This window comes from Panthera leo, chromosome C1 (genome assembly GCF_018350215.1).
Source record: "Panthera leo isolate Ple1 chromosome C1, P.leo_Ple1_pat1.1, whole genome shotgun sequence".
Taxonomy (NCBI): Eukaryota; Metazoa; Chordata; class Mammalia; order Carnivora; family Felidae; genus Panthera; species Panthera leo.
The window spans coordinates 3,951,400-3,967,139 of NC_056686.1; the positions used below are offsets into that span (position 1 = coordinate 3,951,400).

General features: G+C 59.5%; 1 protein-coding gene across 3 annotated transcripts in view; it reads right to left on the minus strand.

Moving 5' to 3' along the window:
- CHD5 (chromodomain helicase DNA binding protein 5) overlaps positions 1–15,740 on the minus strand; it is a 59,462-nt gene that overhangs the window by 18,844 nt on the left and 24,878 nt on the right. For all 3 annotated transcript variants that reach the window (XM_042952765.1, XM_042952764.1, XM_042952766.1), the window contains exons 12-24: positions 13,460–13,591; positions 13,272–13,377; positions 12,017–12,208; positions 11,722–11,922; positions 8,582–8,719; positions 8,340–8,461; positions 7,299–7,472; positions 6,717–6,858; positions 5,596–5,727; positions 3,226–3,343; positions 1,849–1,973; positions 563–794; positions 274–384 (exon numbers count right to left, since the gene is read on the minus strand). In XM_042952765.1, coding sequence (XP_042808699.1) covers positions 274–384; positions 563–794; positions 1,849–1,973; positions 3,226–3,343; positions 5,596–5,727; positions 6,717–6,858; positions 7,299–7,472; positions 8,340–8,461; positions 8,582–8,719; positions 11,722–11,922; positions 12,017–12,208; positions 13,272–13,377; positions 13,460–13,591 — 1,925 coding nt within the window. The remainder of the gene's footprint in view (positions 1–273; positions 385–562; positions 795–1,848; positions 1,974–3,225; positions 3,344–5,595; positions 5,728–6,716; positions 6,859–7,298; positions 7,473–8,339; positions 8,462–8,581; positions 8,720–11,721; positions 11,923–12,016; positions 12,209–13,271; positions 13,378–13,459; positions 13,592–15,740) is intronic.

The window sequence follows — 15,740 nt, forward strand, 5'->3', positions numbered from 1 at the left end:
AGGAACAGACTCCCGACCATGGCCCTTCCCAGCCTCCAGCAGGGGCGGCAGCAGAGGGGCATGGTGATCAGAGAGCGGAACCTGCACCGCATCAGCGCGGCTGCCTGCTCACCGGACAGTCCGCGGGCCCCCAAGTGAGGGGCCAGTGGGGGCGAGCACGGGAGCCCGACAAAACACAGAAAGGGGTGGCGGGGCGGGGCGAAACCCTTCCTCTCCGGGGACAGCCCCTCGAAACACAAGAGGAGCTGGGAGCTAGGCTGACTTAGCCCCTACCTGGCGGGGTACTGCCATGCTTTTTCTTGGCGCTGGCAGCCAGGGCTCCCCCTTTAGAGGACTGGACATCCGGGATGGGCGTGACAGGCCTCTGGCCCTGAGACATCATGCCTGTAGGACAGAGTCAGAGGGGTTGCAGGGCTGGGGGGCAACCCCTAGCCCCGGTGCCTAGAGACGCCGCCCTGGCCCTACCCTCCGTGGCCAAGAGACGGGGGCAGAGGAGAAAGGCTGTGGGCCCCGGGGACGGATGGAGCGTCACCCCCGCCCACTAGCCGCCCTAGACGCCCACCCTCCACGTCGTCCTTGAAGAGCTCCTCGGTGCCGAACTTGAGGATGTCGTCCAGCTCCTGCTTGGTCATGGAGCCAGACTTGGAGCCGAGGCCAGGCCGCACCACCAGGTGGGTGAGCATCATCTTGCGCTTGGCCACCTGCGTGATGCGCTCCTCCACCGAGGCCCGAGTCACAAAGCGGTAGATCATTACCTTCTTGTTCTGTCCGATGCGGTGGGCGCGGCTGAAGGCCTGGGGGCAAGCTGCAGCTCAGTGCGGGGGGGCGGGGGGGGGGGGGCGCGGACCACAGGGCCGGGCGCCGCGAGGTGGGAGGGGCGTGCACGCGTGCTCAGGGGCGTGTTCTGCGTGGGGCTGTGCTGGCTTCCTGACCGTGGGTGGTCTCGGGCGGGCCTGGGCGCCCGCACAGGTGGAACTAGGCATAACTGCAGGTGGGCAGGGGTGTGTGCAGGGGCGGCGGAGCCAGTGTGTGCCCCCGAGAAAGCCACACGGGGCTCTGACGGCAGTCCTGGGGAGGTGGGGTGGCACCTCCCTTGAAGCGAGCCGCTCGTGACCGCAGGAGCTCCTGTTGGAGACACTCGGCCACCCTGGGAGGGCAGCAAGGCCAGGAAGCTGCCCAGTGGTATGAGGACGTGCCCGAGGCTCTGTGCATCAGGCGTCTGCGTGAGGCGACCCTAGCGTGACTATCTGTGTGGGTGACTCTGCGTGGGCGCACACACGTGTGCGTGAGACATGAGTTTGTGTGTGCCCCTAACAGTATGTACTCAGTGTGTCCATCCCTGCCCCAGGTGGCCAGGGACAAGAGCATGTGTCTTAGTTCCCACACCCCTACCCCCTCAGCCCTTCTGTCCTTCCTCACCAACCCTGCTTGCCCCTCCTCCATCTCTTCTCCCACAGGCTTGTCCCCCCAGTATTTCCTTGGTTCCCCCCCCCAAACTGCCCCCCGTCTGGGTCCCAGGACTCCCTCCTTTTGACTCCCCCCATGGGCTTGATCCTAAGAGTGATGGGACAGACTAAGGGTTGTCGGCCACACAGACTGCTGTGTGTCCTTGGGCACATTGCCTGCCCTCTCTGGGCATTTCCTCTTTTGTATAGGGAGGAAGCTGGAGGGGCAGGGCATAGCCTCCACTCACCTCCCAGGTCCCCTCTTGGGGCTGGGGTTCCATGAGGGTGGCCCAGGGGGAGGTGACACCCGGACACACAGTCTGAGGGGGAGGGGTGGAAAGCCCACAGAACCAGTGGTGGCAAGGGGGCTCTCTGACAGGGTTACGGTGTCAGGGCCACAGACCTGGATGTCGTTGTGTGGATTCCAGTCCGAGTCGTAGATGATGACCGTGTCTGCTGTAGCCAGGTTGATGCCCAGGCCACCCGCCCGGGTCGAGAGGAGGAAGCAGAACTGCTGGGCCCCGGGGGCTGAGGAAGAGAGGCAGGTGCCCAGTGGGGTCAGTGAGGGGCTGCCCAGAGAGGTGAGGGTGGGCACGGGTGGACAGCAGATAGGAGGGCTGCAGAGGACGGGAGAGGGGGAGGGGGGTGCTGGGACACCGTGGCCCCATCGCAGATGACATCAGCCGCAGCTGTGTTCAGGGTAAGCCTGAGGAGGCCCAGGGCCCAGGGTGGGGACAGAGCAGCCCCCTTGAGCCCCACTCAGCCCCCAGCTGTGCTCTGAGTCCTGACTCTACAGGAGGGAACCAGAGAGAGAAGGAAGTTATGTTCAAAGCCTAGATGAGCAAAGACCAAACTACAGGGCCGCGGCCACCCCACCGGGCAGCTCCCACTGTCGCAGGACAGCTGGTTCTCAGGCCCACCTGAGCCCTTCGTAAGTGACGGGGTCTGACCTGTGTGCCCGCGAGAGCTGCAAACGGGTTCCCGATCCTCCCGGGGCCTCGGCCGCTCCCACCTCCGTCTAGATCTTGCAACTCTGGACTCGCTTCACCTCAAACACGAGTGGACAACAGGAACCCCTCCCCTGGGCGATCGGGCAGTGGGGCCCCAGCCCTGTTCTGAGGGTGGAGGCTAGCAGAAAGCCACAAGCCCCAGGGAAACAGCTCATCATCACTGCTGCAAACCTTGCCACTATACAGGGGCACTGGGTCACCTGACCTCTCCCCCACTCCGGAGGTCTCCTTCACTGCCCAGCAAGCTCCGGTCTCTCCTTCCCGGGCCAGGAAGAGAGTACATTGAGTTTGGATGCGTAGGGCTCTGCTTCTTCCTGTCGCTAGGAAGCAGCCCGCAGGGAGCAGGCGCTCAGCTCCACCCCTCCCGCGGTCTGTTTGAGGGTGGCAGCTTCTGTCCCACACTGCTGGTAACCGGTGGCTTATCTGGGGTATCAGAAGCCCACAGGTGCCGGCCAGACCCTCAGCCCCAGCTTCATTTAGTAACAGAGGTGGTAATTTCCTCTCTTTCTCCTGGTCTGGGTCTCAGTTCCAAGCAGGTGTTCCCTACTGGGCCCTCAGCACCCCAGGCAGCCCCCAGAGGTTCCGTGGTATTCATTCCTTTTAGCATTTAAAAGGGACAGCTGTTAGGACTTAGACACCAATCTGCTTTCTGCAGCCACCTGAGGGGAAACTAATCTGAACATCAGTTGGGTGGCCTGGCTGAGACCCCAGCCTGGGAGGAAGGGCAGATATAGGATCCCAGTCAAGAATGCATGGGTAAGGCAGGGTACCGTTGAATCTGTCGATCGCCTCTTGTCGGAGGCCCCCAGTGATGCCACCATCAATCCGCTCATACTTGTAGCCCTCATACTCCAGGAAGTCCTCCAGAAGGTCCAACATCTTCGTCATCTGCAGGGGACATGATATGCCTGAGGGGCTGCCCCAGAGCAAGGAGCCCCATGGGGCCATGGGCATGGTCCCCATGAGTTTGGGGAAGACAGAGCTGCCTGTTGAGTGGGGAGAGAGGTGGGACCCGGGCAGACCTGACTCGAGGCTCAAGAATGCAGCCTCCAGCCTTGACCCCCAGAGTCACTGCATCACCCACACCAGCCCCACAGCCATCTGTCTAAAGCACAGCTCTGAGCAGCCCTGCCCTTACCTAACAGCACAAAATCTCAGCTCCTCACCCTGGCATTCCAGGCTGGCAAGACTTAGTGCAGTCTATATGGGCTTCATGTCTCAATGCTTCCATCATACCCTCAGCTACCCCAAATGACCTGGCCTCTCCTCCTGGAAAGCCCACCCCCTTACTGCCTAGGGAACTCAAACAGCACCTCTTCTGTGAGGTTTTCCCTGATTTCACTGCTCCCTATAAGAAGAGAAAAGCAGTCCCTTCTGGGCTCCCATTACCCCGTGTATCTCCCTTCATTCTTGAGAGATAGTTGAGCTGGATATAAAATGATCCATTCCCGCAGGATACTGAAGATTTTACGATTGCCTCCTGCCACCTGTTGTTGCCGATGAGAAGCCTAAGGACAGTCTGATCATCATTCCTTTGTAGGTACTAGGTCTGAAGTGCTGTGATTTCCCTGTGAGGTGCCTAGGGATTCGTTTCTTTATATTTATCCTGCTTGGTACTCCAGAGTACGTTTCAGATCTGAGACCTCACGTCTTTCCCCAGGTCTGCAAACTCTCACGGAATCCAGCTTCTTCGCCATTTTCTCTATTTCTTCCTCTGCAACTCCTGTTAGATGATTATCGGAGCCTCTCAAGGTGTCCTTCGTGCACTTTCTTCTTTCTGATTTTTGTGTCTCTCTGCTCCATTCTGGGGAGATTCTCAGCACCAGGTCCCATTCATCAGCATTGCCCTCACCAGTGCTGAGAGTTTATCCAAGGTGTTGAAATGTTTTATTTTAGTTCCATGCAGACCCTTTTCCTATCCAATTATTCTTGTTTCATTTCTTCCTGCTTGTGCTTAACTGATTTCTTCTTGATTTATGGGTTGTTACTCCATTAATTTGGGGGATCCTAAACATGCTTGTCTGAAGTCTTTTTCAGGCTTTTCTATTATTCTTTTCATTTGGAGTGTACGTACTGTTTTGTGGGATGTCCTAATATCCGGTTTTGTCATGAGGTTTGGAAGTGGGGTTTGTGGGCCCGTTTTAGGTGCTCTGTCTCCGTCCCTTTCCCTCTGTGCACATTTCTAGGAGTTGCGCAGTCCCTTCTCTTTGGTCCCAGAATCATATCTTATGTTGGCAGGGGGTTGGGGGCATTGTGGGTCCAATCTCTAAGCCAGTCCACAGTGCCAGGCTTGGTCAGATTTCCCCAACGTCTCTGGGCCTCCTGCGGGCCCATGGTGGGGTCGGGGCTGCAGGCAGGAGCCACAGTCACCAGCTGACTTCAGTACACAGAAGAGCCACATCCTCCTCTCTGGCTTTGAGCAAGGGGCCTGGCTCAGTCCCAAAATACAGGAGCATTTTTAGCACCAGGACCCGCAGGACCATTGCTGACTCCCATTACAGAGACGACCCCGGAACTAAATGTCTCTTTACGTCCGTTGCCCACATCCGTCTCCCACACTAGACTGGGCGTGTCTCAAGGACAGGGACTGGCCCCGTGCCTCCCACAGAGCCTGACAGAGGGCAGATGCAACCAGAGGGGTGAGGGAACAAGGGGTGCACAGACCAGCAGACCCCCGAGGCTGCACAGCCTGCCTCTGACCACCCAAGAGGCAGTGATACAAGTGCCATTTCAGGAAGAGCTGCCCCCGCACAGGCTCTGCCCAAACCAGCCTCAGGGCCCGCCTGTGACAAGTCAGGCTGCAGGGGTGAGGGCCAGGGGCTGTCGCCCCAGCCTGGACACCGGGGAAGGCTCCGCTGCTTCGGAGGTTGGGGGGGGTGGGCAGGCCAGAAGGGGCAGGTGGTGGGGAAGACGCTGGGCTTTATGGCCAACATGCCCTGAGCTCCTGGAGCTTGACACCCAGCCAGCTTTCTGGGCTGTGCCCGGCCAGGGCGCACACGAACAACCTCTGACGTGCAGTCCACCGGGAAAGAGCACCAGGCCTGGAGGGCCACCGGCAGGCGGCGCCCTCAGCTGGCAGGGGTGCCCTCCGCAGGATGTGGAGTGGGGGCTGCGGGGGGGAAGCAGGGAGGTCAGCTCACCTGGGAGAAAATGAGCACGCGGTGCCCTTCATCCCTCAGTTTCTTGAGCATCTTCTGTAGCAGCATGAGCTTGCCCGAGGACTTGACCAGGGAGCTGCCGTCATAGGAGCCATTGGGCAAGACGGGGGCCTCCTGTAGACACGGCAGAAGGTGGGGCATTGGGGGGCTTCCCGGGTCGGACCGGGCAGACAGGCCACTCATCCCACGGGGCCCCTCCGGGCACACGGCACTCCCAGGCAGAGCCCTCCGTCTCCCCCTGCTGGCACTCCACCAGGACACCGGGGACATCAGCCAACAGGCGATGACAGGGTCTTAAGCTAAGCCGGCCTTCCCAGAAGGAATTATGCCTGGTCTCTGTGGTCACGGTAGGGCGCATCCTGGCAAGGCCAAGCCCTGTACCCCAGCTGGGCAGGACGTCAGCCCAAGGGCCCTGGCGTGCCAGGGAGGTGAGAGAGATCTGGGGGGCAGATCACCCACAGCACGGCCCCCCACGGCTCCCTCTGCACGTGTCTGGCTGTCTGGGGGCAGGAGGCAGACACCGCGGAGGGTTTCAGCAAGAACCAGAATAGTAGTGACGGTGACAAGAACGGCCGTGCCGGGCTCTCTCTGAGGGCACTTTCTCACCCGGCCCTCACCCTTTCAGGCAGATGCTGTTACTGTCCCATTTCATAGAAGATGAAGCTGAGGCTCAGAGCAGGACCACTGGCTTTCCTGAGACCACAGGGTTGGAGCTGGTGCCTGACCCGGGTCCAGTCTCTCACTTCAGGACTACCTGGGGCCCCACGCAGACCTTCCTGACTCCCCCGGTGACCGAGCACAGCCAGATCAGCCTGGGGTGCCCTGATGCCCCCCACTGCTTTGTGGGCACAAGGAGGGGTCAAGGGAAGGAGAGGGCCTGCCTGAGCAATGGACGGAGGTAAGTTTTCAGAAACTGGGTGTAACGGGGCCACATCACCTGTAAGTCCACACGTGCGGGGAGGGCTGGGGGGCTGAGGGTGCCACGGCAGCCACAGACAGGCACCACGACGGGCAAAGGGAACCTACCGCGGCAGCCTCGGGCCCTTACCGTGACGGTCACGGGCACCCACTACAGTGGCCACAGGGCGGCCATGGGGACCTACCACGGCAGCCACGGGGAAGAGGTAGGGGTGGTTGCAACACTTCTTCAGGTCCATCATGATGTTGAGCAGCGACACCTGGTTCCCGCCCCCCTTGGAGTTCAGTGCCTCGAAGTTCCGCGTGAGGATGAACTTGTAGTACTTCCTGCAGCAGGGCGAGGAGGAAAGGCAGGCTGGACACCAGGGCCGCCCCGACCTCTGAGAGGACACTCTCTGCTCTGCAGGGAGACGGGGCTGCCGGCCGAGCACCACTTACAGAGACCAGAGGAGCCCTGCCGGGTGAAGCCCCAGGCCCCGAGTCACCCAGCAAGTTACTGAGGACATTGAAAAGCCTCAGGCAGCCCCAACCCAGGCTAGTGAAAGAGGTCAGAGAAGGAAGCGCGTGCAAAAGGTGAGTCAAGGGGTCGGCGGGAGAGGGGCGGGGGAGGGGCGGGGGGGAGCAGGGGTGTGGGGCGCAGAGCCTTCCCACCACCCGGGGAAGCGTTGCTGGAAGGCTCAGTCAGACCTTCTGGGAGAAGGCAAGCCCAGGGGGCGTGAGGCAGGCCGCTCTGTGGCGGGGCCCCAGCGGGCGGAGCGTCCACTCACTTCTGCATCTGGCTCAGCTCCACGCGAACGATCAGCTCGGTCTTGGCCGGCATGTTCTTGAACACATCGGCCTTGAGCCGCCTCAGCATGTGCGGCCCCAGCAGGTCATGGAGCTTTTTGATCTGGTCTTCCTTGGAGATATCGGCAAACTCCTCCAGGAAGCCCTCCAGATTGCTGCGAGAGAGAACCAGGATCAGAGCCAGGAGCAGGGGACTGGAACAGGCCAAAGCCCTCTGCAGAGGAAGCCAGGATTGGGGTGGGGGACCAGAGGGTCAAGGGCAGGCCGGTTGGCTGGTGGGCCTGGGAGCCTTAGCCCTGCCCTAAGTGTCCCTTCAGTGTCCACCTAAGCCCGTGTCCCCACCCCTCCAGTGTAGCTCGGCCACATAGGATAACTTCCTCTCCTCAAAGCTGTCCTGGAAACAAAGTCTCTAGGACTTTTACCCCTGTTACAGAAAAGGAAACAGGCTGATGGGGGCCCAAGGTTGTATGGTCCAGCCTGCCCTCCAATCTGTATCTCCTGATTCTGAAGTCAGCACCCTCCACCCTGAACCCCCCATTCTGAGCCGGAGAATGGGGTAGGTGAAGGCAAGGAGGCCGGGGCCCCCCACTGGCAGGGGCTCCGTGTTCGCCCCATATCCACCACCACCCCCAGCCTTCTGCCCTCATCACTGTCACCCAGGTGGTCACTTAGGTGTCAGTGGAGGGGAAGGAATGAGGCAGGGCATGGGGGGGCCAGGACAGCAGCCCCAGAGGATGCCCCGGGGGTCTCCTGGGGCAGAGCCGAGGATCAGTCACGGTATTCGGGGCAGCTCACGTCCACTGAGCACCCTGCACACGCCAGGGCCGCGGCCCCTCCCGCACAGGTCATTTGGGGCAGGCTGCTGCTAATGCTCCCATTTTACTGACAAGGAAGCTGAGCTCCAGCTCGCACTGAACTGGTCTTCCCTGGCTGCCCGCCAGCCCGCCTCCCCGGCCACACCCCCTCCCTGGCCACACCCCCTCCCTGGCCACACCCCTCCCCGGCCACACCCCCTGACTCACTTGAACCTCTCTGGAGTCAGGAAGTTGAGGAGGTGGAAAAGCTCCTCCAGGTTGTTCTGAAGCGGGGTCCCCGTCAGCAGCAGCTTGTAATCGATCTTGTAGCTGTTCAAGACCCTGAAGAACTTCGGGGAGCAGGCGGCCAGTTAGGGGGAGCGGGGCGGCCAGCCGGCACCCCTCCCCGCCCCACCCCTCCACCGGGGTGGAAGGCGTGGCTCCAGGGGCCAGCAGCCAGCACCGCCTACCTTGGACTGGTTGTTCTTGAGCCGGTGGGCCTCGTCCACCACAAGGCAGGCCCACTCGATAGAGCCCAGGATGGCCTGGTCGATGGTGATGAGCTCGTAGGAGGTGAGCAGGACGTGGAATTTGATCTGCACTTCTTTCTGGAGGGGAAGAGGAGCGTCTGGGAGGGGAGCAGGTAGGGTCTCCAGAGATAAGGAGACGTGGAGGAGGGGTGGACAGGATTCCGGAGGGCCCAGGGAGGCTCTGGGACTGACAGGAAGGGCCGCCGGGGCAAGCCCCCTCATCCTCACAAGCCGCCCCCCCCCCCCATGCTGTCATTGTCCCCATTTACAGCTCACAGGATCTCAGGCTGGTCCCCAAGACCAAAGGATGGCAGAACCAGGATTCGCACAGGGAAGCGATCCCTGTACGTGTGGTTAAATGCTCTGCCGTCGCTGATTTGAGATTCTTTTTTGTCTTTTAAGTTTTATTTTATTTTTGAGAAAGAGAGTGGGGGGAGGGCAGAGAGAGAGGGGGGCCAGGAGGATCCGAAGCGGGCTCTACACGGACAGCAGCCAGCCCGACGCAGGGCTCAAACTGTCAAACTGAGAAACCATGACCTGAGCTGAACTTCAACCGACTGAGCCACCCAGGTGCCCCCACGGACTTGAAATTCTTGATAATTACGTTGTTGAATTTGTGTTTTGTAAGAGGAGATCTATGGAATGACGGAGCCCCCAGCTTCCCCGTCCCCACCCAGCGAACACCAACGCCTCACACCCTTGTGGGGGCCGGGCCCGGGCATGGGGGGCATTCACCCTGAGAGGAGCCCCGTGCTGAGGAAACAGGACATTAAATAGCCAATAAAAACCACCACCCAGAGGTCGAGAGAGAGACTACTAAAAAAAGGAAAACGCTGTTTCTTGCATTTGAACCAGGGGCCCTGCGTCTTCAGTCTCCACCGGGCCCCGCAAAGGAGGCAGGCAGTCCTGGCCAACCCAAGCCCGGATCGCCCAGCGACCGACGTCCCTTGTGAAGGGGCCAGAGAGGGGCAGAGGGGCGTCTCATTGCACGGGCTCTGCCTGCAGGTGGCCCCTGGGTTTGCACCCGGCCCTACCCTTTCCAGCTAGACCCAAGTCAAGTTAATTAGCCTCCTGAGCCTCAGTATCCCCTTTGGTAAAAAAAAAAAAAAAAAAAAAAAAGGAGAGATCCTGTCTGCGTGAGGAACGCCATGAGAATCCAGAGGGCAAAAGCTGTCCCTTAAAATAATTAAACGCACATGGAATCAGTACAGGATCCAAGTATTCTGCTTCTGGATACAGACCCAAAGGCCCAACAGAAGTGAAGCAGGGACTTGGAGTAAATGTCAGCACATCCACGTTTATAGCATTTTCACAAGAGCCAAAAGGTGGAACCCACCCAAGGGTCTGGATGGGTGAATGAAAAAGGAAATGCATTTCGCCAATGGAGTGCTATTCGGTCTAAGAAGAGAGGACACTCCGAGGGTGCCTGGGTGGCTCAGTCACCTTAGTGTCCGACCCTTGATCTTGCCTCAGACCATGATCTCACAGTTCGTGGAATTAAGCCCCGAATTGGGCTCTTCGCTGACAGTGCAGAGCCTGCTTGGGATTCTCTCCCTCTCTCTCTCTGCCCCTCCCCTGCTCACGCACACGCACTCTCTCTCTCTCTCTAAATAAATAAATAAATACTAAAAAAAAAGAAGAAGAAGAGAGAACATTCTGACCCATGTTACGACAAGGGTGAGGTTGAGGGCACTTTGCTAAGTGAGACAAGCCAGTCACAAAAAAAGCATACACTGTGCTATTCTACTTAAATGAGGCACTGATCGGTAATCACGGGGCGGGTGCCAGGGGCTGGTGGAGTTACTGCTTGATGGGGACCGAGTTTTGGTTCTGCAAGAGGAGAAAGTTCTGGAGACGAATAATGGGGGATGGTTGCCCGATGGTGGAGGGTACTCGGTGCCCCTGAACCGCACACTTCAAAATGGTCACAACGGTAAATTTTATGTCTGTGTATTTTAGCGCAATTTGTTTTAAGCAGGCCCCGTGCCCGGCATGGAGCCCAATGTGGGGCTTAAACTCACAACCCTGAGATCAAGACCCGAGCTGAGATCAAAAGTCGGACGCTTAACCAACTGAGCCAGCCAGGCGCCCCCCACGATTTTAAAAAATAAAGTAAAAGAGGTGAGTCTATAGAGTGCCCAGCACGGCACAGGACCCCAGTGTGAGCTCAGGAGAAGTTTTCTGTGACTAATTGGCCCACAGGTCCATCATCTGAGTCATCCCCTCATTCAGCAAATAGTTACTGGGCATCCCCTGGGGCCACAGAGGCTCCAAGATGCTGCAGCAAGCTGGGGTAAGAACCCCCCCAGGATCCCGGGAGGGGAGCCCCAGCCCCCAGCGTAAGTGCTGAGATTCGTTGAGGGCCTCCCATGCACCAGGCACTGTTCTGAGTGCTCTGGGGGAGCCTGGGGACCAGAGGCATCCACACCCCCTGGGACTTCGTCAGAAATGCGGAGTCTCAGGCCCCACCCCAGAGCTGCTGGATCAGAACCTGCCCTTCAGCAAGAGCCCTGGTGACCCGTGGGCACAATCAAGTGGGACAGACCCTTCCTGGCTCACTCGGTCGCCCCTCCATGACCCCGCGGGGTCTGTGAGCTCATTCTGCTGAGAAGAATCTGAGGCACAGAGAGGTCGCCCAGCTGGTGTACTAGGTGGAATTGTGTTCCCCCCAAATCCGTGTCCACCCAGCACCTCGGAATGTGGCCCTTCCAGGAACTAGGGTCTTTGCAGGTGTGATTAGTTGTGAGCCAAGCTGTGAGCCAAGGAACGCCAACAGCCGCCGGAAGCCAGAGGAGGCAGGAAGGACCCTCCCCTGGTGCCCTCAGAGGCACGTGGCCCTGCTGACACCTCGACCCCAGATTCCGAGCCTCCGGAACCAGGAGAAAGTAAGTCTGTTGTCAGCCGCCCGGCTTGTGGTGCTTTGTGACAGCAGCCGCAAGACGCTGGTAACTCTGCCCGCAGAGTCGGCCACAGGCCTCCAAAGGAGCTGAGGGACCCCCGCCAGAACGCAGGGCCCCTGCGGCCCCAGCGACAGACCCGGAGCCTCTCCGGGGTCCTCCCCGCAGATGAGGGGCGCTCACCTTCATGCGGAACACCTTCTTTCCACTCCGAATGGCGTTGTCCTCGAAAGAAAACTCATTCTCCCGGATCACGGAGCGGCTCTCTTTGTCCCCCGTGTAGGTGACCACGTAGAAGTCGGGCGCCCACATCTCAAACTCCCGCTCCCAGTTGATGATGGTGGACAGGGGCGCGCTGACCAGGTAGGGCCCCTTGGAGTGCCCCTGGGGACGGAGGGAGACAGAAGCAGTGAGGCTGCCCACCGCACCCCGGCCAGCACCGGCCACCGCTCCCGGGCCCCTGCCCCGGCCCGCGCACCTCCTTGTACAGGGAGTAGAGGAAGACGATGGTCTGCACAGTCTTGCCCAAGCCCATCTCGTCGGCCAGGATGGTGTCTGTGCCCTGGGCCCAGGAGAAGCGCAGCCAGTTGAGGCCCTCCAGCTGGTACGGGTGCAGTGTGCCACCCGTGGAGTCAATGTACCAAGGCTGCTTGTCAAACTTGACCGTGGGCTGCAGGGGAGGCAGAGGTTCAGATACACCCTGAATCCTGGGCACCAGAGCCCACCCCAGGGCCTTTGCACACACCATTCCTTCTGCCTGGAATACTCTCCCCACTCTCTCATCCCTGCTAACTTATTTATCCTTCATGTTTTGGCTGGAACGCCTCTTCCTTCAAGAAGCCCTCCCTGACTCCCACTCTGGCTCAGGTGTTCCCCTGTCCTCCTGCAGCAGCCCTGTACTGCTGCTATCGGGGCAGTTTCCTGATGGCTGGATTCTCTGACTTTGAGCCCAGGTTGTGGTCGCCACACTCATCCTGTACACCATTGCTTCCTCTGAGCCCCACATAGTACCTGGGCTGCGGTGGGCACTCAGTCAACATGTGTTTGGTGCGTGCCTGAGGTGCTCCATCCACTCGATCCTAAACATCACCCTCTGTCTCTTCTATCCTACAGCTCAGAGCCGCCTCCCCCATGAAGTCCTCCAGATGGACCAGGCCCGTTTGCCTTTCCCTGGCATCCCACCGTCCCAGGTCGAACCCCTATGTTCTGTGTGCTCACGCCACAGGCCCCTGGGAGACGGGCACTTTTTGAAATGGGGCCAGAGTCCTTGTTCCCACAGGGCCAGCAGCTGGCAGACACCCCAGGGAAGTTTGCTAAAGGAATAAAGGTCAACCCTTCCCCTCCCTGATGGGCTCAAAGCTGGGGGTGGGGCAAGTTGGGGGTCTCCTCTCCCTGAACAGGTAAGAAAGGTGTATAATTACCATGTCAGCTTAAAGTTGACTTAAATGCTTGGAATTAGCTCACCTAAAGTAATGTAAATTTGTGTGCTGAGCAGGGACTATTTGCCCCCCACCCCCTCCCGGTTGTGCACAGATAACCCACGGTGCAAATCTTACAGGAAGCCATCTCTGTCCCGGGGGGGCGGAGGGGGGGGGGCTGCACAGGCTGGGGGACCTGGGCGGTCCTGGGTCTTGATCACCTTGTCCCGCCTCTGCAGGACGGGCCATCCTCTGTGGCCACGCCCGGGGTGGCAGGCCTTGGCAACCCCACCCGTCACCCGCCTCCCTGCTCACGTCCACGATGGGTGTGTCTGGCGGCTTCTGTTTATCCTCCTTTGGCTTCTTGCCCTTCTTGACCAGCCTCTTGGGCAGCCTGGCATCCTCACCCAGCATCAGCTCCCTGCGGAAGAGGGGGGTGCAGATGGGCAAAGCTCCAGCCCGCCGGAGGCCACAGCCCGGGGACAGCCCGGCGGCCAGCCCACCTGTGACCCCAGTAGGCCTGCTTCAGGTTGTCGTAGTAGGGGATGTCGATGTCGTCGATCTCCCAGGTGCACTGGTCATAGGGCAGGTCTTTCCACTTGATCAGGTAGTGCACGTCCCCCTTTTTGTCGAAGCTGCAACACAGCACACGGGTGGTGGGGGAGGGGCGGGCCACCGGGCCCGTGGCCTCGGGTGAGTCCAGGAGGGCTCGCTCAGGATGCAGACCCCGCCGCGCCCGCAGTCCCCTGGCATCCTGGGCCCAGCAGGGAGGGCAGAGCACCAGGGCTGTGACTCCAGAGAGGTGAAGCGGCTTGCCTGAGGCCACGCGGCTGGTGACAGGGAGGAGGGCGCGGGCTGAGTGGCAGAGCCGGAGAGGGAGAGGTGGGAGGGCACGCTCACAGGGGAGCAAAGAGCCAGCCACATTTCCATCCTCCCGTCACAGTGACAAATCCCATCCGGGCCGGGGGTGTGGACACCGGAATTCGGCATTTCTGAGTTGGGCAGGCCTCTCCCCTGACCACAGGCCTTTGTTTTCTAACTTAAAAAAAAAAAACTTCAAAGGACCAGAGCCATGCCCATCCTGGTCCCATCTCTGCAAAGTAAACAAGGGCTGATTCCCGCGGGTGCAAGTGGGATGACCTCTTCTGAAGACCCCTGGGGACGCAGGGACCTGGTGACCAAGCCAGCAGCACAGAAGGGCTGTGCCAGGGAAGCACCTTACGCCAGCTTGACTCCGGCTGCTGGGAGGGTCCTAGAGGCCTGCCACCCAACTGAGCTGAGCGGGCAGCCAGGCTTGGGGAGTGCAGCGGGGTGGGGGAGTCTCGGCCCCCCAAAAAGGCTGTGGCTGCAACTAGCCTGGGAACCATTAAGAGAAAGACCAGTCCCCGGGCACCATGGAAACTGATATTTTTGAAGATAAATAATTAGTTGTTATTCAGGCGTGGGGTAATAAATGTGGGGAAAAGTCATCAGCCCTGCCTTGGAGACAGGGAGCAGATTGTCATTTATGCTTTTAAAATGCAATTTAAGGGGCGCCTGGGTGGCTCAGTCGGTTGAGCGACCGACTTGATTTCGGCTCGGTTCATGATCTCAAGGTCATGGGATCGAGCCCCGCGTCTGTTTGGGATTCTCTCTCTCCCCCTCTCTCTGCCCCTCTTCCCCTCAAAATAAGTAAATAAACTTTAAAAAATAAATGAATAAAATGCAATTTAATAAAGGCAAAAAACCGTGGGTCAGTTCAGTGGGGGGCTCAGGTTCGCATAGTAACTAACCCTCTCTTTAAGAGCTGTTCTCAGTGAGGGCTGGGGATGGGAAGAGGCGGGCGGCTTCTCCAGGCAGTGCTTCCCCCTCTTACTGAAGGCTGCACTCGCAGCCCCAGCCCCGGCATCCTCGTTCGGCCCTCACAACAGCCCTGCGGGGTACTCTCCAGACCCTACTTCACATGAGAAACACGGGGCGCACAGCCCAGAAAATGGGGAGCCAGGATTAGAATCTGGGTCTGGCTCTGGTTCTTAACCTCTGCACTACCCAACTCCCGCTTCTCAGGACGCCTGTGGTTGGCTGGGCCCTAAGCCCCTCCTCCAGGGCAGAGCCCATCCGGTGGACGCAGGGAGGCAAGGGCAAGGCTTCGACCCCCACCCTGCGCCCACCTGTCGGCCACTGCCAGTTCTCAAGCACCTGAGCTCAGGACTCACAAGAGCTCCCACTGGCTCTGCAAACCAAAGCCAAACTCAGGGGGTCCACAGGCTTCCCGCCCTGATCTCTTTGTCCAAATTTCTGCAGCCTCCGATCACTGTCCCTGGGGGATTTCCAGACCATTCAACAGAGGTTGGAATAGTGGCCAAGACAGCAAGCCCTCCCGTCAAAACTCACCAGGTTCAAATCCCAGCTCCACCCCCTCTAGGCTGTGTGACTTCGGGCAAGTAACTTAACCTTGCTGTGCCTACTCACACGTCCATAACAGAGAGAGAGAAATAAAACGCCTGTCTCTCGGGTAGAGAGCGCTCAGCTGTGTTAGCTGCTGTTATAAAGGAAGATCACGCGTGTTTACGCCCCCACACTCAGGCCACCTCGGTCCCCAGGACCCTACCCCAGGTACCAAGCACTAGCTCTGGCAGAAGCCCAGGAGCACAAGCATCCTGACCCAATGACGGTCCCGCTCCGTGCAAGCGTCACGGGCTGGTCAAGTTGCCCCTGTATATGTAAGACTTTGGAGCCGTGCTCCCACCGTGAGTGGGACACGTGCGCACATGTGAGCCAGAACGCGTGCGCGCACACCGACCT